Source organism: Camelus dromedarius, chromosome 16 (assembly GCF_036321535.1).
Source record: "Camelus dromedarius isolate mCamDro1 chromosome 16, mCamDro1.pat, whole genome shotgun sequence".
Taxonomy (NCBI): domain Eukaryota; kingdom Metazoa; phylum Chordata; class Mammalia; order Artiodactyla; family Camelidae; genus Camelus; species Camelus dromedarius.
Genome location: NC_087451.1, coordinates 16903465 through 16928171, shown reverse-complemented (window position 1 = coordinate 16928171; position 24707 = coordinate 16903465). Strand labels below are relative to the sequence as shown.

Here is a 24707-nt window from a genome sequence, read left to right as displayed (position 1 = left end):
CTCCTCAGCCCACCTCGGGTGACGCCACCCCAGTCGTCCCCCTCCCCGCAGCCGCCAGCCACGACTCAGGCCCATCGGCAGGGGGAGCGTCGCCGGGAGCTGGTGCGGTCACAGACGCTGCCCCGCACCTCGGGGGCACAGGCCCGGAAGGCATTGTTTGAGAAATGGGAGCAGGACACAGAAGCCAGCAAGTATGGATGCTCTTAGCACCCTCCCAGATCAGTCTGGGCCCCCAAAGGAAGCCTGAGCCCACACTGGGGTCAGGCAGGCAGGCAGAGCAAAGCTGGCCCTGTCCTGTTTCCCCGAGGGCAGTTCCCCAAGATGTGACCTCTCAGGCAAGACATAGGTCAGGGCTGGCTACAGGGCCGGCTGAGGGGCAGGTGGCTCCAGTTCTGGGGAGGGAGGCTGTGATGAGACCCCAGCCCCTCTCCCACATTCCCAGAGGGATCTCTAGGCACCCTCACACCCACATCCCTCATCCAACTGAAGAGGTTGGTTTCCAGGCATGACTGGGGAGACCAGAGGGCAGTCACTGGGATTCCCAGCAGAAGCTGGAGGTGACACAGTGAGACCCCAGTACCACTGGCTCCCTGTCACACTACACCACCCGCCCCATTAGAAACGGCAACCTTTGCATGTTTATCCAGCCCTCCTGTCAGTGAGTGGTATTGACTTCTGTTACATTTAGGATTGGCCCAGGTCTATGAGACAATGACCCACCCCCCGTAGTGGCTCCCAAGGCTCTGACTCTGGTGAGGGGGACAGACCCAGGAAGTGTCCCACTGACCCAGACAACCTGATCTTGGCCGATAAAGAGTGTCTTTGGGGCCTAGAATAGGAAACCATGAGGGAGGGTGGCCTCGGAAGGAGCTCAGAAGAGGGGTGGGATGGAGGCAAGGAGGGTTTTCCAAGCAGAGGGCAGGGGCATGGGCCATGTGGGCTCAGGTCCTCTGCCGCAGGATCGCCAGTGTGGGAAGTACACAGTGGGCCTGGAGGCTGGAAGGGGGCTGGTCCTGCCGGACCCCATCACTGGACGCAGTGCAGCTGGGACACGGGGCACACGCCTGGACGTGGGCGTGGGGCTGGGAGGTTGCCTGCCGACAGAGCATCTCCCTGGGTGAGCAGAGCTGGTGAGGCACATTCCCGGAGCAGATGGCAGCTGAGAGGCAGCCCCCTGGCCCCCAGCCCCCAGCAGGCCTGCCCTCTCTCCACAGGGGGAAGGGCGAGACCCGGGCAAAGCTGAAGCGCTCACAGAGCTTCGGAGTGGCCAGTGCCAGCAGCATCAAGCAGATTCTGCTCGAGTGGTGTCGCAGCAAGACCATGGGCTACCAGGTGAGGCAGGCTGGCCCGGCTGTTGGGCCCCTCCAGAGGCCGCAGTGGACATCACCCACCTACCCTGCTCTTGTTCCCTGAGCCAGTATGGATGCTAAAATTTTCAGAAAGCTGATTATAACAACAGAGCCATTCCTCTTTGGCCAATCTTGGAATCAATTCCATTTAAAAACCATTATGTGCTTAACGCTGGGAGTAAGATGAAGTGCCTTCTCCATGGAGTTTAGTGGCCAGAGGGTGTGCCAGACAATTAAAAATGACTAAAATCAGAGAGATGATTATAAGGGCTGTGAAGGAAGTAAAGTGGGTGCTATCTGCAGTATTTCAAGAAAATTATTTAACATGCTGACTTTATTTTTTGAGAGGGAAGAGGTAATCACATTTTTTTTTATTTATTTACATATATACTATATCTTAAAAATATATTTTTATTGAAGTATAGTCAGTTTACACTGTTGTGTCAATTTCTGGTGTACAGCACAATACACAGTCATATAGGAACATACATAGATTTGTTTTCTTATTTTTTAACCATAAGTTACTAGAAGATACTGAATATCATTCCCTGTGCTATACAGTATAAACTTGTTTGTCTATTTTATTTATAGTGTTAGTATCTGCAAGTCTCCAATGCCCAGTTTATCCCTTCCCACCCCTTTCCCCACTATTTTTAATGGAGGTACTGGGATTGAATCCAGGACCTTGTGCGTGCTAGGTACACACTAACCACAGAGCTATACCTCCCCCCAACATGCTGACTTTAACATTCTAGGTGTCTTCTCTGTGTGTGCACACAGGGTAGACCTCTGAAAAGGGGCATTGTAATTGCTTCTAGACTAATGGCTGTGCTGAGACAAGGTGAGATGGGCAAATTTTCCCATGCCGAGGTAAAGAGCTGTTCACTTGGTTTCCAACAGTTTTTCTCAGAGTGAATTGCTCACCTACTCCAAAACCCTTCCTACAGAAATTTTAGAGTCATCACTGATTCAGTGGTAACCCCTAATAATAGAGTGGTGAATTTTATAATCAGACATGGATGCTGAGAGTTCAGAGGACATGGCAACATTTTAAAATATCTAACTGTAAGGTGTATTCCCCTCCCGCCGCCCTGACTGGTGCTCATTTTGTAGGTCAGCTACTTTTCTTGGAAGCAGTGTGGCCAAGGGGAGGAAGAATGTCTCTCAGATGTCAGCTTTGAGGAGGAGGAGTTCAGATGCCCAGAACTGGGCTAGCACTTCTGAATCTTCCTGAAGGCCGGGCCCTGTGACTTCCTTGGGAAGCTCTGCACCACCTCACCCCCACCCCTGCGCTGCTGGAGCCTGGGGCCACTCTGGTCTGCAGCCCAAATCCTGCCTCGTTGTGCTGGGGGGCCAGGCTGGGGTTGGAGAGAGGGCCTGGCAGGACGTAAGTGTCACCTTTGCTGGGAGAAGAATGGCTTGGACCCTGGGAAAAAGCCTGACTGTGGTTGCATCTTCACTCTGACCTAATAAATGAGGTGCCACTACAGGGTGGGACATGAGGCAGGGGAGGGGCGCACGTGTAGCCAAGCTGCCATTTCGCTTCGGTGTCTGTTCAGTGTGCCTGGCCAGTTTCCTACTAGCCTGTGTCACTGTGCCCGAATCGTCTTTGTGTTATGTTTCCCCAGTATTTTTGGCTGCTGCAGCTCTTTGCTTGGCAACCACTCTGGCTGCTGGTCCAGGGATGGCCCCTGAGGTGGTCCCTGGGCTCTGTCCAGCAGACCCCCAACTCACAATCAGGGGAGTTTAATTCTTTCACACAGGAGTCCGCTGAGACTACTTCTGTACACGGATGTGGAGTCAAATGGAGAGCTGCCTGCAGGGCCATACGAAGATGTTGCTGTTCCACGTCAAGGTGAGAATGACAGGATAACCCAGCATCAAAAGCTCCCAGAGGAGGTTCCAGTGCTAGGCTGGGATCAGAATCAGGCCCCAGCTCTGTCTCGACCTAAAGGTAATAAGATCAAAGCTGTAGATATAGATCTACCTTTGGATCTTCTGGGAAGCCCAGATCAGCCTCCAGAGCCCCCTGAGGAGGCTGAAATGTCCTCATCCCTGCAGGAGGCCCAGGCTCAGCGTCCAGAGCCCACTCAGGAGGTTGAGTCTCCACCCCAGCAAGAGGGTCCTGCTCAAAATCCACAGACCCCTGGGAAGGTTGAATCTTTTCCGCCCCAGGCAGAGGCCCAGGCTCAGCGTCCAGAGGCCACTGAAGAGACAGAACCAGCTCCACTTCAGCAGGGGGCTCTGTCTCAGCCTTCAGAGGGCCCTGAGGAAGTAGGCGCTGCAGTCCCTTGGGGGGAGGGAGGGCTTCAGGAGCTTTTAGCTGAACAATTAAGGCCTCATGGTCCCAATGAGAATGAAGCTCAGCAGTCAGACCTGCACAGTGTCAGTGTTAACCCTGTGGATCTGGCACTTACTATAAATCCAGAGGTCACTAATGTGGTTGAAACTTCTCCAGTTCTGCAGGAGGCCCCCTATCAGCCTCCAGAGAGCCCTGAGGAGGTGGAACCTTCTCCAGTCCAGGAGGAAGCTGCGTCTCAGCCTCCAGAGAGCCCCGAGGAGGTGCAACCTTCACTTGAGCAGGAGGCCCAGGCTCAGCCTGCAGAGCATCCTGAGGAGGCGGAACCTCCTCCATTCCCTCAGGAGGCCCAGGCTCAGCCTGCAGAGCGCCCTGAGTATGACTCTGCCCCACTCCAGCAAGAGGCCCCAGCGCAAGTTCCGGGGTCCCCTGGTGAGAATGTACCTCAGTTTCCAGCGAGTGAAGAGGCAGCAGCTCGACCTGGAAGTAACTATCCAGCTCACTCCAAGCTGTCCAGTGTTACACTTAAACCTGTGGATTTGGAACTTATGGTCACTCCAGAGCCTGCTAAGGAAGGCGAGTTTACCGCAGCCCAGCAGGAGCCCCGGCCTCAGCCTCCTGAATATTCTGTGGAGGCAGAACCTTCTCCAACCCCGCAGGATGCCACAGGTCAGCCTCCAGAGCCTCCTGAGGAAGCTGAGCCTTCTCCAGGTGAACAGGGACGACCGGCTCAGCCTTATGAGCCTAATGGGGAAGTTGTACCCTTCTCAACCCAGCAGGAGAGCCCAGCTCAGCCCACAGAGCATCCTGAGGTGGTGAACCCAGCCACCCAGCAGGAGAGCCCAGCTCAGTCTCCAGCAGAGATAGAGCCTTCCGCAACCCAGCAGGAAAGCACAGCTCAGCGTCCACAGTCTCCCGCTGAGGCCGAACCCTCTCCAGCTCATTCTCAAGATCATGTGACAACAGCTTCTCCTCCAGGCCAGGATCAAGCTCAGTCTCTGCAGTGGCCCAGTGTCACTGTTAAACCTGTGGACCTTGCACTCACCATAACTTCAGGGCCCACAAGTGAAGCTGGACCTTCTCCGCCCCAACAGGAGGCCTCATCTCAGTCTGCAGGGTCCCCTGAGCAGTTGGAACCGTTACTGGTCGAGCAGGAGGTTCCGGAACAGCCTCCAGCCCCCTCAGGAAATGGTGAACCTTCTCCAGTCCAGCTTGAGCCCCCAACTCAGCCTCCAGAGACCTCTACAGCTGCCACAGCTCAACATCCAGTACATAATGAGGTGACGTTCTCACCTGCAGGGCCAGGTGAAGCTCAGCATCCAGTGATGCCTAGTACCATAGGCAAACCCCTGGATCTCACAGTTGTCATCACTCCAGAGCCTGCTAAGGAGGCTGAAAGTTCCCCAGAGCAGCAGGAGGGCTCTGCTCATTTTCCCGTTTCCCCCGAGCAGGCTGAAATTTCTCCAGTCCAGTCTAAGCCTCTTTCTCCGTCTCCGGAGCACCCTGGGAAGGTTGAATCTCCCAGGACAACAAGAGGCCACAGCTCAGACTACAGGTCCCCCTGAGGGGGTGGGGCTTTCTTCGGTCCAGGAGGAAGCCCCGTCTCAACCTCCAGAGCCACCTAAGGAGGTTGAGATGACAGTTGGAAGACCAGGACAGAATCACGCTCAGCATTCCAGCTCGCCCAGTGTCACTCATAAAGCTTTGGACCTGGGGCTGACCGAGGCCTGGCTCAGACGCAGCAGCATGAGGGCACCAGGGAGGCCCGGCTGCAGCAGGGGCGGTGGGGTCTGTCCTCTCCCACCCTCATCTCAGCATCAGGAAAATCTGTTCACTGTAGACTGGAGGGACTAGGGGCTGGAGACGGGGGAGAGCCATGAAAACAGCTCCTTCCTTAAAAGAAAGGGTGGACAAATCACTCCATCGTTACTCTTCGTGTCTAGGGAGACAGAGAGATGGAAAGAGAGACCAGGGTAAGGACTGAGACAAGAATGAAAAATACAGAGAAGCACAGAAGTACAGAGAGTCTAGACAGAAAGGTGCCAAGACAGAAATAGATACAGACACTGGGAGACAGAGAAACACACACCTGGAGGGTGTCTGGATGGAAGGTGCTGGGAGACGGGGTGGGGCTGAGTCAGAACTGATGTGGGGGGATGGTCGTGCAGGAAGCCGAGCCGCTGAGGCCCTGAGGGTTTGGGGTCCTTGGGGAGTCTGGGACAGAAGGGCCTAGAGCCACGGGTTCCCCACCTACCAGTATGGCCTATCCAAGGACGGGGCTGGGGCTGAAGTAGGTGTGCGGAAGTGTATCCAGTCCCCTCCCAAGGCTGCTGGCCTGGGGTCCCTGGAGCTGGGGACAGGTGCCTGCCTTTCCGCGTCCTCCTCCCGAACTGTGCCAGCTGGCCCCGTCCCCCCACCCCAGGCCAGTGTCAGGTTCCAGGCTGTTCCCCGGGGGAACTTTGATCTGGAAAGAATGAGGGTGACCGAGCTGGCGGCTGCCCAGGGCCGAGCCGTGCCACTGAGACCTGGCCTGGGCTGCCCCTGCCACCTTCCCACCTGTGGGGGCACCAGGCAGTCACTCCAGGGCTCAGGAGACACAGGTGGGGTCTCTTCTGCTTTCCTGCCCCCCTGTTCTCTCCACTTCCATTCACTGTTCAGTCACTAGTTCCTGCACTGCTCCATTCGGCGCCCCTCCCTTCACTCACTCATTCAAATGGCTGATGGAGCTGGGGGCTGGGCCAGGGGTCAGAGGGATGAGAGAGGCAGGGCCTTGCCCTCTCAGGAGCCCCAGAGATCACTACTCAAGACAGACAGCAGCTCCACACTGGAGGAGGGAGCCAGGGCAGGAGAGGAGGGATATATTTCAATGGGCATGGTGGGCGGGGAGGGGAGGGGAGGAGTGGTAACAGGCCTCATCAGGGACGGCTTCCTGGAGGAGGTGGCATTTAAACTGGGCTCTGAAGACCTAAAGAAGGGAGTCTGCCAGACAGGATGGCAAGTGGAAGGGATGCTTCAGGCAGTGGGACCAGGGCAGCCACAAAGGCAGAAGTGTGGGAGTTTGTGCATTTTGCCGGAAGGGCCTTGAAATGCACCTTAAGGCATTCGACCCACTGTTGGTGGAGGGGAGTCATGGGTCAGAGGGATAGTTTTGTTAGAGAAAGGAGACTCGGGGGGCTTGCAGGGGAGGTGGCAGCCTGGTGGTGTGGGTGCTGGTCTCCTCCAGGCTTCCCCAAGGAGGTGCTAGCGCCCGCAGAGACCTCCCGTACCGCTCCAGCCCCAACGGGGACTCCAGAATGATTCTGAGGAAGCCCAGCTTGTGTGTGGGCTGCAAAAGGCTTTGGAGGGCCCTGGCCCAGGCCAGAGCCCAGCCCCCTGCCTCTGCCCAGCCTCCCCACCCCCACTGCTTACTTGGAGTGACACAGCCTTTTTCTGGGCTGAAAGCAGACACTGCCTGGCCTGCGGGGCCCCTGGGGAAGGCCCAGGGAGCCACAGCCCTGGAGCTCTGCCTCCCCCAGTCCCTATAAATAGCCCAGGGACGGGGAGGGGAGGCGGGCCAGGCAGGGCTGGAGGGGGCAAGCCTCCGGTGGGAAGTTGTGGAGCAGCGGGGGAGAAGGGAGGATGAGTCCAGAATTTAGGCCCAGTTCTGCCGCTGATGATGACTGCTCGCCCCTGGGGGTCTCGGGGTCCTCTGGGCCGGGGCAGCCAGGCTGGCGGAGCGGATTGCACGAGCACGTAGACGCAGGGAGTGTCGTTCTAAGAGGACAGGAGGGGCCAGTGCTCCTTCCTGTGTGGCTTTTCAGAGGCACAAGGGTCAGGATATTAGCTGTGAGGGCCCCAGGCCGGGGCTGTCCTGCCCCAGAGACCACAGTGGCCCAGGACAGGCTGTGGTGGGGTGCTGTTCCCAAGGTGGGGGCAGGGCGCTGGGGTGAGTCAGCGGAGACCTTTCCAGGCCATGGGGCCAGGGCTTAGGAGCTGGGACCTGAGTGGGGAGGGGATCCTAGAAATGGAAACTGTGAGCCCCATGGCCTTATCTGGGCTGGAAGCAGCTGTCTCCACTCCACACCCTCCGCAGCCCCTGCCTTTGCTGGGAGGAGGCAGGCCCCTCCACACGGGGATGTGTGCTGTTTGTTCTCTGGGCGGCCTGAGCCTCAGCAGAGGCCCGTGGGAAATTCCTCCTCCACTAGGACCACGAGGGCCCAACGTTGGTCGGGGGTTGAGAAGGTCTGCTCTCTCTTACCCTCTCTCCGGATCAGGGCCACCCTTAAAACCTTGTATGCAAGTCTCCGCAGAGCGCCCAGGATCCCTACCTTCTAGAGACAGACTTCTAGGTCTGGTTAAAGAGGCAGCCAGAGATGGGGCACCTGACTTGTGCAGTCAGACTCACACAGTGATACACAAACGATTGATATATGGAAGCATATGGAGACGCTCAACATACACATACAGGCATGCGTGCGTTCTACGCTGACACATGTGCAGCAGGCATGCATTTGCGTGTGTCTAGAACACGTTCAGCACTTATGAGCAAATGCATAAAAGTCCCTCCTATAAACACAGGTGCTTGGAAATGTACCCACACCCCACACGCCACATACACGTGCAGGTCCTGTAGACTCTGCAATGCCCACATCTTCCCTCCGCACTGACACACCCACACTGGGACACGCAAGCATGATACGTGCACAGACACGTCCTCAGATACGTGGGAGAAAGATGAAAATGTGTGTCCAGCTGAGTGTCCCTGGGATGGAGTTTAAAGGAGGGTTTGGTAGAGGGGAATTGGAGTGACCCAGGGGGCAGGGGTCTCTTCCGTCCCCCCACGCAGGGGCCTCAGGGTTCCAGGATTCAGGAGAGTTCAGGCAGGCAGAGCTCTGGGGCAGAGGGCAGAGCCCCATGTGTCCCTCTCCTAGTCCTGGCCGGAGATGAGGCCTGGGGCCTCCACGACTGGCCCCCCGGGCTCCTGCGCAGCCTCCACCACACTCCCACCTCCCTGCTTAGCATTCCCCTTGGCTCCCGAACCCAGCAACCTGGCAGGAAAAGATAAACGTAAGCCTTGCATCCACACCCATATGGATCTCATAACAAGGCAACAGTTTCCAGGGCAGAGGCTGGATTTCAGATTGGAGAGGAGGGGTGGGAGATCCTTTGTTTGCCGAGGGGTCCGGCCCTGGAGTGCATTGCTCCACTGGGTCCTTGTTAGTCTACTCCCTTTGGGTGCCTGCAGCTGGGAACCCTGGGGAGTGGGGAATGACTGGCTTCACACACCTTCCCAATTATGAGAACTCCCAGGCCCATCAGCCACCCAGCAAGCTGAGGGCTGCAGGCAGGCAGGGCCCATCAGGGCCTGGCAGATAATGGGTCTGGCCTGGCCCCTGACCTTCCAACCTGAGCCCATCCTGGCAGAGGGGCTTGGAGGGGTGAAGTGACCAGTGAGGTTGGCAGCTGCCTTTGACTCAGTGCAAAGGCTGTGACCTTCGAGACAGGGTTGTGCAGTACCTGTGAGCCCCCTGTGGCTCATCGTGGCCGCTAACGCACCCTCTCCGTCACCCATCTCAGTCCATCCTGGAGGTTCGACTGGCTCCCAAGTGAGTCCCCTTTTTCGAGGTATCCCATCACCCCATGTTCACAGAGCACTTTCTAAAGCCAGTTGTCTCTCCAGGTGTGGGGGTGGATGAACAGCTGAGACAGACAGCCCCAGCTCTCTGAGGATGGGGTCCAACACATGCACGCAAGTGTGTATATGCACCTCACCCACGCCCGGGGACTCGGGTGCAGAAGGTGGAGGAGTGGGCCTGACAAGTGGGCCCAGGAATGCAGTGGCCTGCACCATCCCACTTCTTATGGCCTTTCCCCGCCCTGTAAGCCTTGTGTGCCTTCTCGGGACCTGAGGAGTCTGGGGAGGGGGTGGGACCTTCAGGCCTGAGGGCTGGAGGCTGCTGGGTATATGGAGAGGGGCTGGGCTGGCGATGGAGTAGCGGCAGTCATCGGTATGGAGGTGGGGGTGGGTGACACCACCCAGAAAGAGTCTGCAGGTGAAAGGGGTCAGGCCCAGATCAGAGCCCTGGGGACCACGGTTAAAGGGTGAGGGAAAGAACAGCCACTCAGGAAGGTCCATGGGGAGGAGAAGCTGAGGGGGTGGGAGGGCAGCCAGGACAGGCAGGAGGAGGGATGGTCCTCAGGGGGCAGTGCCGGAGGGCCTGGAGGGGGTTCTGAATAGTTCTGAGGAGCAGTTCCAGGGAACAGGAGCCTCCAGGCAAATGGGAGCAGGAGGAGATGCCCAGACTTGGCTGGATTTGACTGCTGCCCCCAGAGGAGTGCTGGGACTAGAGGCAGGGCCCTGGGTTTTGCACCTGTCGTTGAGAACCTTACTTGTGGCCTCGGGCCTGTCCGTGTCCCTCCCTGGGCCTCCGTTCACCCATCTCATCTCCTGGCTTCATGGTTTGGGCTTGGCAAGGATTTGACTGCGTGAGGTGACGGCAGGGGACTCAGGAAGCCTTGTCCCACATCCTACTTCCAGCCCAGCAGCACAGCAGATCAAGGGACCAGCGGGCGGTGGACAGGTCACAGCCAGGGGAAGGGAAGCTGGAAGGGTGGGTGTCAGAGCCCCTGGGACTCAGTGGGAGGTCGGCCTCGCTAGCCCGCTGACATCAGGGCTGGTGAATGTGGAGGGAGTTCAGCAGGGTCCATCAGCCCTCACCTCCTCCACAGTCTGGTACCTGGCAGGAGCTGGGGGAGGGTTGGAGGAGGGGCCTTGAGGGGATGGCTGAGAGGAACCCCTGGGGCCTGGGGCAAGCTGCAGCCTCCCCCCAGGTGGCGTGGAGCCGGCTCTTGGGTAGCACTGGTCGTCGATCACCCCCTCCCCACCTCAGCATCACCCCCTCCGCCCTCACTCCTGCTCTCCCTGCCCCTCTGCCCCTCTTCCTCCCACTCCTGGTTCATCTCTCCTCTCCTAGGCTCATCTCCAGCTACTGACTCAGTGGTCTGACTGTCAGCAGTCAGAGAAGCCAAGGGGGATGGTATGATTCTGGTACTGTCTGCCCAAAACCCACTGCAAGCCCCATCTCTGCCCTTGCCAGTCACAGACGGAGCCCTGCCCAGCCCCTCCCAGATGTCGTCATGGTACATCAGGAGAGACCAGATAACCTGCCTGAGGTGGGAGAATGTGGGTGGATCCTGGGCAGCTAGTCTCTAGAATCTATGAACCGTTAGGGTTCCCAGCCTAGAGACCCAGCCAGCCTTCCTTCTCCGGGAAGCTGGGAGAGAAGGCCAGACCCCTGCCTGCCCCGACTCCCCTCTATGCTGCCGGACCAGGCACAGGCCCAGGTTCACATCGGCTATGGGGACAGGGACCAGGCTGTTCAGTCCCTCCCAAACTTCCCCACCTGGTCATTCCTCAGGTCCTGCGAAGGAAGTGGCTGGGCTTTCCTGGCAGAGACCAGGGTCTCTGAACTCCAGGCTCCCGTGCTCAGACCTGGAGTGGCTGAGTGCTACTTGGGGCAGAAGCTGTAGCAGAAGCCTCTCTCCTAGTCTCTATCAAAGATTCCACCCAGAGAAAGAATGCAGGGAGCAGTCTGGCTCACCCTGTGCTGAGAGCTACTTACAACACACACACACACACACACACACACACACACACACACACACACACACACACCCCATGCACGCCTTTTGGCATTTGACTTTCTCATAAAATAATTGCTGGAAGGCTCCTTGGATTAGGTAACCCAGTGTTCCTTCTTGTCCCTGTGGAGGAGGGAGAGAGAGGGGATTGGCGTTCAGCATCAGTTACGCTGATCCAGCTCCTTTGGGGCAGAGCAGGCCAGTCCAGGAGGTCTGTGGCTGCAAACATCTCCGGAAGCCCAGTGTGACAGAAACAAGTCTTTCAGGCCTCTCGTTCCCCTGCCACCTGGCTGTGCCTGCCCAGCCACTAGCCCTCCTTCAAGTGGGCCAGGCCTGGGAAGGAGAAGGCTAATCAGGAGAGGCTTTTTGCACAAAGAAGGAGGAGATGCTCCCATTTTTTATTTTAAAGCAATTTTACTATGTACATGAGATCAGACAGCACCTTTGCCCATCGTTCTGTCATTCCGAAGCAAAAGCTATTTTCATTCCTCCCTTTCTCGTGATGTTTGGAGGTTGGGGTTATGGAAGGGAGGAATATCTGGGTTCCAGCATGAAAGGGGTGTTGAGAGGGAATCGAGGTGGGAGCCCTGGCCTGTAACCACAGGCCAGGGACTGAGACTTGATGGAGGGAGAGAGGTGATTAGTCCCATGGTCTCTGACCCAAGAATTTGGAGATTCGGTCCTAAGCACACCTTCTCTTCTCTGTTTGACCTCAGTCACTTGTGGATGCCCCAACAGGGGCCACTCAGTGAGCCCAGAGCCCCGTGACCACTGGCAGGAAGGACACAGGAATCTTGTTACACAGAGTGGGGCTGGGAGGGGAGAGTGCATAATTGCAGAGACAAGGAGGGACCTCACCACCTGTCTCCCTCTCCCTTAGGTGCAAGAAATTCCAGGCCAAGAAGCCACACGTCAGTATGTGCTTGTGAGGGCCGTGTCCACGGCTTAGAGCGGGCAGTCATGTGCACAGGGTGACAGTTCTGGGGGTTACTGCTGCCGCTCTCAGGTCCCCCAGAGCATTGGGGGATCCCTACCCCCAGTAGTACCTGGGCCCTGAGAGTGAGAGCCCCGTGGGAACGCATAACCCACGTCCGCTGTCTCCTAAATCAAGTCCACTTGGGGGTCGAGGCCTTCCTCTGACGGCCGGCAGTCCCTCCCACATGTCGCACACTGCTTCTCCAGGGTCAAGGGGGTCTCCGCCTTGGCACTCCCCCTGAGCTCCGCACCGAGGGAGACGAGAGGCTGGGCGAGCTCTTCTCAGGCGCCACTGGCGACACTCCCCCTCGCCGCATCGCGTGGGTCACAGGGGCTGGGGTTGGGGGTGACCCCGAGCCGCCAGGCCCCGCCCCCAGGCCCCGCCCCCAAGCGGCGCCCATTCCCGGGGCTCGCCGGGCTCGCCCCGCCCTCTAACCGCCCCTCCCACCGCCCCTCAGGTGAACCCAGCCCTGGGAGGCCAGTTGTGGTTCAGAGCTGCAGAGCTCGGCTGCTCACTGGGCCAGACCCGCTCTCCTAGAGACCCGCCCGCCCGGCTCGGCCATGGAGCCGGCCCCCGACCCCGAGGAGGCGCGCACGGTGCACGAGGCGCTGGGCCGCTACGAGGCGGCGCTGGACGGCGCGGTTCGCGCGCTGCACGAGGACATGCAGGGGCTGCAGCGCGGCATGGAGCAGCGCGTGGCCGAGGCGTTGCGCCTGGCCGGGCCGCTGGCGCGCACGGTGGACGAGCTGCAGCGCGACAACCAGCGGCTGCAGACGCAACTCGAGCGCTTGACGCGCCAGGTGGAGGCGCTGGGCTTGGCGACCGGGCTGACCCCCGCGCCCGGCACGCCGAGCCCTCCGCCCGCCCCCGGCGTCCCAGACCGTGCGCCCCGCCTGGGCACCGCGCGCTTCGCCAGCCACGCCACCTTCTCGCTGTCCGGCCGCGGCCAGGTGAGCCTCGGGGAGCGCGGGCGTCTGTGCTCAGGCGCCGGGGAAGGGGGACTCCGCGACCCCCGCCGCCGCTAGGTCCGGAGTGCGTGCCGGTGCCGGGGCTGTCCCGCCACCCGCCGCTGCGACTCGGTTGTGGGGGTCCGGCCATCATTCGGAGAAACCGGCTTAGCCTGCCCTCTGCACCTGTCTCGGGCCCCTCCCTTCTTTGCAGGCGTGCCCTGTTCTGTTCCCCTCTCTCCACTGTGCCTTGGCACTAAGGGCTTGGGCGCTGAAGTGCTGCCCCTCTCTGTTCGACACTGCCCGGGCCTGTGTCTTGGAATGGTCGGCAACCCTTCACCCCCCCCCTCCATTCACGCGCTCCCCGCGTTGCCGCTTCACTGAACTCTGACGGCTTGAGTTATTGATTAACCTGGATTGAGAACTCAAGCCCTTCTGTGTGTTGAGCGGAGGAGAATGCAGTCTGTTGGGGTGCAGCCGGGCATTTGGAAACTTGCAGGGGTAAATCCTTACCGTGAAAGAAGAGACAGGGGAACCAGGGGGAAAGAGCCGTGGGCAGTCTAGATTTCTGGGGTCAGTGACCGGCCAGAGGCCCACACCGCGTGGGGGTGGGGCAGAGGCCGGTGTGGACCAGTCACTCCCCTGAGCGTGGGGCCTCCTGGAGTGGCAGGTTAGAATGTTCCCATGGTGTGTGCAGTGGCCCTTAGGTGGGATTTTCCACCCTGCCCAGGCATGTGCCCTGGGCTTGGGTTTCCATGGTCTGGGTAGCCTGCACCTGCTGTCCCTCCTTGGTTCAATCCATCACACACGCAGAGTCCTTGTGTAGGCTGGGCTGCACCTCAAGGGACCAGGAGGAGGGGGATCAGATTAGCCCTTGCCCCTGGATGTCCCAGCCTGGGTGGGAGATGGCCCAGACCAAGCCGTAGCAGCAGTGCAGGCAGCCGGACAGCAGTCCCGTCCTAGTGGGCGTCTCAGGCCGGCTTTGTGCTGGAGGTTTAGGGTCTGCTGCTGCTAGTGCAGGGGCGGGTGTAGGGGGCTGTGCCTAGAGCCTCTAAGGGCCTGAAAGGACTCACTGACCAGAGGGACCCTGGTGGGTATGAGAGTGGAAGAGCGAGTTGTAAAGGCCCCCGGATGCTGGGCCAGGGAGTTGGGCTTTGCTTTGGGGTGGAGGTCTCATCTGCATGTGGAGGCAGCTGTCCAAGTTTTAGAAAACTACTCTTGGAGTCACACATGAATACGTATACGTACACGAATCCACGCGTTCATGTGAGAGATGTGTCTTCAGTCGTCTAACAGTTTTTCAGTGGGAATTGGCCAATGTGGGGTAAGCTAGTTCTCTGGGTTATGGGGATAGTGGGGCACTGGGCAGGGGACAGACAGGGTCCTCCTTGTATCTGACAAGCGCCCTCAAGAATGGATGGCAGGTTGGAGGGTGGCTGGAGATAGGGGGACTTAGTTGTGATGGTCCAAGAAGAGACGACGGCCATAGCAGGAGCAGCGCTGGGGAGCGGGAGAGCTGGGGTGCCTTGGACGGAGATCTCCAAGGGGGAATCATCAGGGTGAGATGGTCTTTGGATATGAGCAGGGGGGCAGAGAGCGAAGCCCTGCCGGGGGACTACTGGGGCACAGATGTGGTGGAGATGCCAGTTTCCGTCTGGGTTGTGCTGAGGGTGTGGGGCTGTGGGACATCCAGGTGAAGCTGTCCTGGAGCAGATGGAGTCACAGATCTGGTGGGCTGAGAGTAGCCAAGGCCAGAGGTTAGGGAGATATCAGGCCAGAGCTGGTGGTTGAAGCAAGATCAGGTGAGGCCTTCCAGGCAGCTGTGCAGGAGACGGTGAGTCAGGAGCCCTGGGCAGAGGCTGAGGAGCTGCCAGGGAGCTCAGAGGCTCTGGAAAGCCCACTCTTAGACATCGAGAGAGGGGACCCCTTCAGGAAGAAGAGATTGGGGGTCAGCAGGAATGCTGCAGCCCGCTGCAGGTTGAGGAGGGAGACACGGCTGGGGAGTAGGTTCTGGATTTCAGAAGGCCTGGGAGGAGGAGGGACAGCAGGCGTAGTTGAGCACTGCGGGTGGAGGACGCTCAAGGTGTCCAGTGGGGTCGGACGGACACTCTGCAGCCCCTGAGCACCAGCTCCCTGGGCCTGAGGCCGCTTCCCCCGCCCGACCAGAGGCACTGCTCCCCACTTCTCTTGCAGCCCACCTCTCAGGGGTGCGGGCACGGGCTCGCAGCCAGTTTCTGGCAGTGAGGGGTGCTGCACAGAGTTATCCACATGTTCTTGCTCGTGGGCTGTGCCTGGCAGCTTGTGATCGGACACTGGATTGTGAACAAGGAATCGGGGCTCCGGGGCAAGACTGGACAGTCACAGCTGGGTGCCGGGGCTGTCTGACCTCTCATACGCCTGTGTCTGTGCCCCCAGGGGGTCTGGGTGTGAGGGTCTCATCCACACACGAGAGCCAGTGCTGGTGGTCGTCAGGCATTGCGGGGGCTGGTGTTACACTGCCCCTCTGTAACCAGCAATGAGACTTAGAGACCCTTTGCTGAGACCCTTTTGTTTCCTTCTGATTCAAACGGGACTGCCGGGTTTGGAGGTGGGGCATAGTCAACCTATGTGTATGCCTTGGGGTCAATGCAGAATGAGTTGATCTAGTAATCTGCTTCTGTGTGGGCAGACCTTGAGCTTGCTAGGCAGTGAGTAGTAAGGGAGGCTCCTGGAGGAGCGAGAGGGCAAGGCAGTAGGGTGGGAGAAATCAGGGAGGACTCCCTGTAGGAGGCCTGAGACCCTGGAGCAAACAAGAACTGCTTTTGTTGCATTTTCTCTGAGGCCTTGGGGACATCTCTCAGTTGGACCTCAGTTTCCTCGTCTCTAAGGGGGATTGGCCCTGCCCTGCTTTGCCCCTTGTGCTGCGTGGGCTGGGTGGCTATAACGGTGACATCAGCCAAGTTGGCTTGTAAGCATGTCCACAGAGCCACAGCGGTGGTCTGACTAGTGGAGGGAGCTGGCTGGGGACCTTCAGTGGATGGTAGCAGCCTGAGGCCAGGCCTGGAAATGTCCCTCGGCTGAGCAGGAGCCACCAGGTCCCCATGTCAGAGGCAGTGGAGCCTCTCAGGAGTGACTGGCAGAAGCAGCGTCGAGGTCTGACCGTGAAAGAAACCAGACTTGCCTTATCTGCCTTCCTTTCCCAGACACACTGTGTGATAAGAGTGCTAAATGCTTTGGGGAGAAGTTTGAAATGAGTCCTTAAAACCATGGTGTGAGCTGGGAGGAGGCAGAGGGTGGAGGAGGCAGAGGGTGGGGCAGCCGAGGTTGGGGCTCAGGCTGGGGCTCAGGCTGGGGACTCTGGCCGCACACACATCGGGGGCTGTGCTGGGCACACAGACGCTCCCCTGTCCATGCACGAGCCCGTGTGGGGTCTGGCAGCACCAGGGATGCCCAAACTAAGATTCCTGCCCTCACAGCAGTGTATGCAAACTTCCCCAGGGAGAGGGTCGCCGAACTCGGACTTACCCATCCCCAGTCTCTCTTCCTGACATTCCCAGGCCTGGGCTCCCTCCTGGAAGCCTCCCCCTTCTTAAAACAAAGCCCAGAGCTTGAAGGTGCTCAAGCCAGCTTCCCAGGACCCATCCCGTCCTCTGGGCTCTCCAGTGATTTTATCTTGGCCCCAGCACACAGAGGTCCCCTCCCCTGGTTTCCTTTCCTGTGGCTGAAGGGAAGGAAGGAGCTGGGGGCCCTGTGGGTGGGCTTGGGGACCACGGCCCAGCCCAGCTCTGTGGCTTGAGGCTCAGGTCGCGCTGGGGTGGATACCCCACTCTCCCCACCCCACTCCCTGGGCCTCACAAGTTTGTCTTGAGTTGTCCTTCCTGCTCTTGGAAGGCATGAGTGCTTTGTGAACAGAGAAACCCCAGCCTGACTCTGCTTCTGCCTCTAGTCATGGCGTAAGGTTAGGGGTGACCCCCAAGCTTGTGTGGTGGGATGGAGGGTGGTCTCTGAATAGCCCTTTGGTCTGAGGCGTGGTTGGAGCCCGTTCCTTAGGTGAGCAGTTGTTCCAGTCCTGGAGTGGGGGATGTGGGAGGAGGGGCAGGGGGAACCTGGGACTCCAGCCTCCCAGCATGACTCAGCCCCCATCCCCTTTCCCTCCTGCTTTGCTGGAGACCCCTTGGCAGGAATCCACCTGGTCCAGAACCTACTTCCTGTCTGATTGTGGCTTCTGGTCCCCTGGGGCATCCTGGGAGGTGAGGGGCCTGCAACGTGCATGGGCAGGCGTCCCCCAGAGAGACCCACATTCCTGGGAAAATGGTTTCACCATCAGCCCATCTCTCCAGGCCCCTGTGTAGACCTGTGGAACCTGTCGGACCAGAGTATGGGGGGGTGGAGGGGGACACGGCCCCCAGAGCTGAGAGCCTGGTGACAGGTGGGGTCCGGGATTCAGGATAGGCTGGCTGTTTCTCCTCCTTCTGCTGAGCTGGCTTCAGGTTAGGCTCGTTGTGGCTCTAGGGGTGCCCTCCACACTCTGAGGCACAAGGAGATGGCCGCCCTCAACTTCTCCACTGTTCCTGCCAGTGAGCCTAGCCCTTCCTGCTCCGTCCTTCTGAATTGGAAGTTGAATGGTCACCTCCTCTCCAAGCCCAGTCTCTCCCCGGGCTCAAGTCCCGTCCTCTCCTTTCTCCCCAGGGTCCCAACCTCTCCGAGTGTCCCTCCCCCTGCTGGAGCCTTTCTCTCAGCCTGTAAACGTTGTCCTACCTCTTCCATCAGGGAGAGTCCCTCAGACCTCTTCCCCGCGCCTCATGGCTGCAGTTCCCACCAACCCCACCCCCCCAGGTCACGTCAGCCAGGCCCAAAGCCCCTGCCTAGAAGAGGTGTGATGTCTCCCCCTCCTCCACATTCACTTACTCCCTGCAAACCTTGGAATCCCTTTTGCCCTCCACTCCTTCACTGCCCCATCTCTCCTCCCTGGGTCCCTACCCAGGAGTAGGGAGGTACCTGGCCATCTGGTCACCCCCTTCCATGCCACTGTCTCACTGGCTTCTGAAGGATGTTCCTAAAACCCAGAACTGATGACCTTCAGTTCCTTCTTGTCCAAGGAGTCATGTCCGAGTTCTCCCGGCTGGCACCTTGGACTGTGTACTGCTTCTCTAGCCACTGGATCTGAATGCTTTGTGCCTTGATGTCTCTGGCAGACACTAGTCTCTCTGCGGGGCATGGCTTCCACTCCTGGTCTGCCTGGCTCACTCCAGGCTGGCTCAGCCCCGCTGCTTCTGGGAGGCTCTCTCTGACCCCCTGGGCTGGGTGAAGTCTGTCTCAGGCGTGCGCCCTCATGCTAGCCTTTCGCCGCCTGCTCAAGGTGCTGGCTCCCCCGCCAGACTGATTCCCCCATGGATGGGTAGGGTGGCATGGATGAGCCGTCGGGGGCCAGGGATGGGCTTTTGTCATTTGGGAACCTAGCAGACAAGGGGACCCATCTGGAGATGTGCGGCCATCTAAGGAGAGGTATGGCCAACCTCTCAAGCCACCCGTTGTGGGCTCTTGGTAGAGCCCCTTATAGGCGTCTGCCCGTGTACCCCTCTTGCCAGGCCGACCCACCAGCCTCACAGATGCTCTGAGCCCTCCACCCTCCTTCACTGTGAGAAAGGCAGGGCCAAGGTTGAGGATAATGTCCCTCCTGGCCTCATCTCAGCTGCTGCTCACTGTGTAACCTTGGACAGCACACATCCCCTTTCTGAGCCCTCGGGTCCCATCTGTAAAATGGGTGTGGTAGCACCTACCTGGGAGGACAGAGCATGTTGGTTTAAGTGGCATGGCCAGAAAAGGGGTTGAAGTGGTAGATGCTTTTTTAGCCTACTCCCTTATCTCAAACAGGGAAACTGAGACCCAGGAGGGGCCGGCAGCACAGCCTGGATGGCGGGTTCCCCTGCTGGCCCTTGGTCTGGGCTCTCTCTCTGCATGACACTCCCCACCGCTGCAGCCCAGAGGGGATGGAGGGGCCTCAAGGAGCCAGTCAGGCCCCAGTACTCTGGACATCCAGGCAAATCTTGTGACCCTGCATCCAATGGTAAGGCTTCCCCATTGGGCTGGCTCCAAGGCCCATTGTTGGCCCAGAAAGACCATGTGTCGCTGGGTTAGGCTGCTCCCACACAGGCAGCCCCTGGCACGAGCAGGGGCCAGGCTCTCCCAGCCCCCGTCACCCGGTCCAGCCTTGGGGACGGGTAGGGCCACCTTGAACAGTCCTTTGGAACTCTGTCTTGACTTTTGTCCCTAGCATCTTGGGGGTCTGGAATGTGTCCAGTGGAGCCATTTGCCTCCAGGATCTCGGGGGCTCAACTGCTGGGGCTGAGTCCCCCTAGCCTCCTGGGTGACCCTGGCCCATCACCATACCTCCTGGGGTCTGTCTCTCTCAGAAGCATTTGCCCTGCTCGAACCAGGGGGAGCTTTGGGAAGTGATTTCGGGGTGGGCAGCTGGCCCCGGCTGACTGGGCCTCCGCGGTGTTTGTCTCCCTGTAGAGTGTGGATCACCATGACGAAGCCAGCGAGGCGGAGATGAGGAGAACCTCAAACTCGTACATCGTGGAGAACGGGCACCAGCCTGGGGCAGGTGGGGGCTGATGGCCCAGGAGGGCTGGCTGGAGGAATACCCGCAGGGACTGGGGAATTGTCCAAGCACTGAGCAGGGTAGAGAGTGGACTGACAGGCAACTATTTCTTGAACTCTCTATTAGGGAATGTTGGAGCAGGCATCACCTCTGGTTGGAGCAGTGAGACTTCCCCAGTAGGGGGAGATCAGGGAGGCAGGAGTGATCAGGGAGGCCTTCCTGGAGGAGGTGAGAGGAGAGTTCACAGAGGCTGGAGTCCTCCTGGGTGGTTCTGAGGCCCCTGTCAATGCCATGGCTGAAACCCCCCGACCCCTGCTGGTCACCTGTTTCAGGTCCGGGTGATGGGCCCCCCGAAGCCGCCCAAACCATCCCAACACCAGAGCCCCTCAAGCCTCGACCTGTGAGCCTCTCTTTGCGGCAGCCTCACCAGCCAGTCACGGCCATCACACGAGTCTCCGAGAAGTTCTCTGGGGAGACCTCAGCCACAACTCTCTCGCCCACGTCTGCTGCCATCCTGGGGGGCCTCAGCTCAAGCCTCAGCGAGGCCAGCACATCCTGGACTCCCAGTCCCAGTGGTAGGAGCAGGAGACCATGACCTCAAAATGGGAGGGAGGTCAGGGGCTGGGGGTGGTTTGCAGGAGACTCAGAAATCCTGGGGCCGGGCCCTACCCACTGTGCTTGTCACTGCCACCCCCGTCCCCAGCTCGCCTGCTCCATCAGATGGGGCCCATCTTTCCCGGCTCCTCTCCCAGAGCTGCTGTGAAGTAGCCTCATCCTGCGGGGTACGACCATGGCTTTTACTGCAGATCAAGGCTGTGGTTAGAAGGTGGCCGCCTGCCCTGCACACTTTGTGTGTAACAAACCTGGCATGGTCCCCCTGGGGCTGTCTTGGACCTGTGATCAGGCCCCAGGGTGTGTCCTGGGGTCGGGCTTTGTGGATTTCCAGAATGAGGGCTTGGTAACATGGTATCTACTGGATATGCAGCACAGGAGGCCCTGGGCTCTGTGCTCTCAAATGCAGTGAGGAGTACTGTAAAGGACCTCTTTTATGTCATTGCTCTATGTTCCAGCATCCTTTCTCCTCAACTGTTGGCCCAGGCAGGGTCAGCTTAGCCCAGAGGTCCTGCCAGTGCCCAGAGTGATGCTGGGTGACTAGCTCAGGGTGGGGTCAAAGGATGGGAGGCAGGCAGTGGTGGCCCTCCCCAAGGCCAGGGTTTGTTATTTCTCTCCCTCCCTTTGTCCCGCAGAGAAGAACTCTTCCCTCCCACGGACTTTGTCCAGCTCTGGCTATGGGGGGGTGACGGCCAGCAGGAACGATAACAGGCGAGTCAGGGCCCCTGTTCCCGGTGGCAGGGTCGTCACTCCCCAGGAAGTGTCTGGCCTTGGCCTTGGACCCAGGCTACCCCGGCCCCTGCACGGAGCTCCCAGTGCCAACCCCAGGAGGAGGCACCTTCCTTGGCTTGGTGCCTCTGGAGAACTAAGGCAGCAGTGTCGCAGGGTGGGGTTTGAGAGGAGAAATGAGGCAGCGAAGCTTGGTAGAGAGTTTTGTTTGGAACAATACGGCGGAGGGCTGGTTTCTTTAAGGATCCTTCAAAGCAAGTCTGTCCAAAGATTGGAGAGAGTTTCTCAGTCCCCACAGGATGGATCTTCAGCCATCCTGGCTAGGCTCCCTCTGAGCTGGGGGCTTCCTGCTTGTGGACTGAGGAGTTACCTGGAGAGGCCCTTACCCTGGGGGAGGTCTGTGGGGGCTTCCCTGTGTTACAGGCTGCCTCCTGGCCTCCGGTTGTCCCCATGCGCTGCCCCCAGGCCCTCTGGACTGTGATCGGAGCTGGGTGTTGGGTGGGGGCTGGCTTGGCTTTTTTCTCCCCCTCTTAATAATAAAAGGAGAATTGTGACTTTCTGACAAACTGTTTTAGGGGGGAAACAGAGGGGATCTTATTTAGTGGTGGCGAGGAGGGGGCCTGATCCTGGTGGGGCTGGTTCTGGGTGCTTGTCCTGCCAGGAGGACGCCCCCGCCCACCCCAGGCATTGACACCTGCCGAGGGGCGATTATGTGCAGAGAGGGGGCCCACTGCTGGCTAGGCCGGCCTCAGACAGCAGCTCAGTTCCAAATACCTGCGGAACCGGTTGGGGGCTGGAACAGGGGTGCTTCCTCTCTGCCTGTAGCCCCGCCGCTGCCTCATTTCACATTCAGTGGGGTGGAGGCCCGGGGCCTGTGCGAGCTAGTGATGGCCAGATCTGTGCTCCTGACTCGGTGGTCTCTCCTCAGCCCACCTCGGGTGACGCCACCCCAGTCGCCCCCCTCCACACAGCCGCCAGCCACGACTCAGGCCCATCGGCAGGGGGAGCGTCGCCGGGAGCTGGTGCGGTCGCAGACGCTGCCCCGCACCTCGGGGGCACAGGCCCGGAAGGCATTGTTTGAGAAATGGGAGCAGGACACAGGAGCCGGCAAGTATGGATGCTCTTAGCACCCTCCCAGACCAGTCTGGGCCCCCAAAGAAAGCCTGAGCCCACACTGGGGTCAGGCAGGCAGGCAGAGCAAAGCTGGCCCTGTCCTGTTCCCCCGAGGGCAGTTCCCCAAGATGTGACCTCTCAGGCAAGACATAGGTCAGGGCTGGCTACAGGGCCGGCTGAGGGGCAGGTGGCTCCAGTTTTGGGAAGGGAGGCTGTGATGAGACCCCAGCCCCTCTCCCACATTCCAAGAGGGAACTCCAGGCACCCTCACACCCACATCCCTCATCCAACTGGACAGGTTAGTTTCCAGGCATGACTGGGGAGACCAGAGGGCAGTCACTGGGATTCCCAGCAGAAGCTGGAGGTGACACAGTGAGACCCCAGTACCACTGGCTCCCTGTCACACTACACCGCCCGCCCCATTAGAAACAGGGCCACCTTTGCATGTTTATCCAGCCCTCCTGTCAGTGAGTGGTATTGATTCCTGTTACATTTAGGGTTGGCCCAGGCCTATGAGACAATGACCCCCCAGTCCTGGCTCCCAAGGCTCTGACTCTGGTGAGGGGGACAGACACAGGAACTGTCCCACTGACCCAGACAACCTGATCTTGGCCGATAAAGAGTGTCTTTGGGGCCTAGAATAGGAAACCATGAGGGAGGGCGGCCTCGGAAGGAGCTCAGAGGAAGGGTGGGATGGAGGAGGCGAGGAGGGTTTTCCAAGCAGAGGGCAGGGGCATGGGCCATGTGGGCTCAGGTCCTCTGCCGCAGGATCGCCAGTGTGGGAAGTACACAGGGGGCCTGGAGGCTGGAAGGGGGCTGGTCCTGCCGGACCCCATCAGTGGACGCAGTGCAGCTGGGACACGGGGCGCACGCCTGGACGTGGGCGTGGGGCTGGGAGGTTGCCTGCCGACAGAGCATCTCCCTGGGTGAGCAGAGCTGGTGGGGCACATTCCCGGAGCAGATGGCAGCTGAGAGGCAGCCCCCTGGCCCCCAGCCCCCAGCAGGCCTGCCCTCTCTCCGCAGGGGGAAGGGCGAGACCCGGGCAAAGCTGAAGCGCTCACAGAGCTTCGGAGTGGCCAGCGCCAGCAGCATCAAGCAGATTCTGCTCGAGTGGTGTCGCAGCAAGACCATCGGCTACCAGGCGAGGCAGGCTGGCCCGGCTGCTGGGCCCCGTCCAGAGGCTGCAGTGGACATCACCCGCCTACCCTGCTCTTGTTCCCTGAGCCATCTGGGGTGATTACTCTTTTTCTCATTTGCTCTTGCTTTTTGACCCTCGCTCAGCCACGGAGCTGAAAGCCCAAAGCTGCTCGGAGCAGGGTCTTTTTAGAGGACCCTGACTCCTCCTAACCTCGCTCCTGAAAAGGAGTTAACTAACTAGCCGGGGAGCAAGCAGAGCCGCGTTTTCCACTGACTGACACTGTCAGTTCAGAAATGCTCCCTATCCTGGCTGACCTTCGTGTCAGAGCCTCGTGACACAGACCTTGGCCAGGCCTGATCTCAGATGAATGAACCTGCCAGCAAGCCCTCATGTGAAGCAGGGAAATCCTGCTCGGAGCCGGACTCCCTCCCAGGGAAGGAGATCAGCCCAGAATTCATCTGTGCTGTGGACTCAGCAATCCCGCACCTGCTTTTCTGGCGTCTCTTCTATTTATTCCCCATCCAGGCAGCGTGGTGCCCAGCCCGGGGCGAACGCCCAGTCCTCACGTGGGGCCGAACAAGTGGCCGGTGCATTCATATTCACCAAGACTTTGTAACGTCATGGGGAGATGTTCCTAATGCCATGCGAAGTGAAAAAAGCAGGACACAAAACTGTATTTAGTGTGACGTCACTCGTGTAAAACACATATAAAATGTTTTTTTTTTTTTAAGCATAGAAGAGATACAGCAAAAATGTTAAGTTATCTCTGAGTGGTGGGATTATGGGTGATTTTTATTTTCCTTCTTATGCTTTCTCCTATTTTTCAAATTTTCTACAATGACCATGTCATTTTGAAAGTCATGGGGAAATCTAGTGTGTTTTAAATAAGGAGTAATGGTAAGGCCCACGCCAGAGAGATGTATTGCTTCTGGTCTTTCGAGTTTTGTGCACATAGCTGTATATAGGGTTTTTTTTTTCTTCAATAGGTACGAATTAATAAAGTCTCAGAATACTTTTGACAAGCATCTCATTTCAGACTTTTGTCTCATCTTTGGTATGTGGTGTCCATATTTATGCTTAGCTTTTCAGATCTTTGTTAAAGTTCATGTGTATCTGGTGCTTTTCCGTGTCCACAGCTTTTCCACAGTCACGGTCTCACCTGAATGTCCCTACAGTGCGTGGCTATGGTTCCTGTTTCCTGAACATTCAGAGAAGACCGACACTGGCGAGGGGAGTGGCGTCCCCATCTGAGGGGAGCTCCCAGGTCTCATGGGAGAAGACCTTGAAGAGACTTAATATGCTGAACCAGGAGGAGTTCTTGGGAACCATCCAGTGCCCGTG

At 58.8% G+C, this 24707-nt stretch overlaps 3 protein-coding genes across 5 annotated transcripts in view; 2 read left to right on the top strand and 1 right to left on the bottom strand.

The window, feature by feature from the left end:
- Positions 1 to 24707, bottom strand: part of LOC116157877 (uncharacterized) — a 696771-nt gene that overhangs the window by 239066 nt on the left and 432998 nt on the right. The window lies entirely within an intron of this gene.
- Positions 927 to 5405, top strand: LOC135323171 (leucine-rich repeat-containing protein 37A2-like). Its single transcript, XM_064494920.1, has 4 exons — positions 927 to 1117; positions 1215 to 1332; positions 3090 to 3204; positions 3808 to 5405. Exons 1-4 carry the CDS (start codon positions 927 to 929, stop codon positions 5211 to 5213), a joined length of 1830 nt encoding a protein of 609 aa, XP_064350990.1. The 3' UTR covers positions 5214 to 5405.
- Positions 12742 to 24396, top strand: LOC135323204 (smoothelin-like protein 2). 3 transcript variants are annotated; one of them, XM_064495064.1, is made up of 6 exons: positions 12742 to 13194; positions 19687 to 19777; positions 20107 to 20349; positions 21022 to 21097; positions 22044 to 22226; positions 23252 to 24396. In XM_064495064.1, exons 1-6 carry the CDS (start codon positions 12805 to 12807, stop codon positions 23463 to 23465), a joined length of 1197 nt encoding a protein of 398 aa, XP_064351134.1. In that variant the 5' UTR covers positions 12742 to 12804; the 3' UTR covers positions 23466 to 24396. The 3 variants fall into 3 exon arrangements, with proteins under 3 accessions (XP_064351134.1, XP_064351133.1, XP_064351132.1); XM_064495063.1 differs by lacking the exons at positions 12742 to 13194; positions 23252 to 24396 and adding exons at positions 13217 to 13692; positions 19045 to 19237; positions 19901 to 20002 and having other exon boundaries at positions 21022 to 22085; XM_064495062.1 differs by lacking the exons at positions 12742 to 13194; positions 23252 to 24396 and adding exons at positions 13217 to 19237; positions 19901 to 20002 and having other exon boundaries at positions 21022 to 22085.

Bases quoted from the DNA above. Each gene is read 5' to 3' on its own strand.
- LOC135323171 (XM_064494920.1), top strand. From the start codon at position 927: ATGGGCCATGTGGGCTCAGGTCCTCTGCCGCAGGATCGCCAGTGTGGG. The intron at 1,333-3,089 runs GTGAGGCAGGCT...ACTCACAATCAG, and splicing joins GCAAGACCATGGGCTACCAG to GGGAGTTTAATTCTTTCACA. The intron at 3,205-3,807 runs GTGAGAATGACA...AAACTTCTCCAG, and splicing joins TGTTGCTGTTCCACGTCAAG to TTCTGCAGGAGGCCCCCTAT.
- LOC135323204 (XM_064495064.1), top strand. From the start codon at position 12,805: ATGGAGCCGGCCCCCGACCCCGAGGAGGCGCGCACGGTGCACGAGGCG. The intron at 20,350-21,021 runs GTAGGAGCAGGA...TTTGTCCCGCAG, and splicing joins CTGGACTCCCAGTCCCAGTG to AGAAGAACTCTTCCCTCCCA. The intron at 22,227-23,251 runs GTATGGATGCTC...CTCTCTCCGCAG, and splicing joins CAGGACACAGGAGCCGGCAA to GGGGAAGGGCGAGACCCGGG.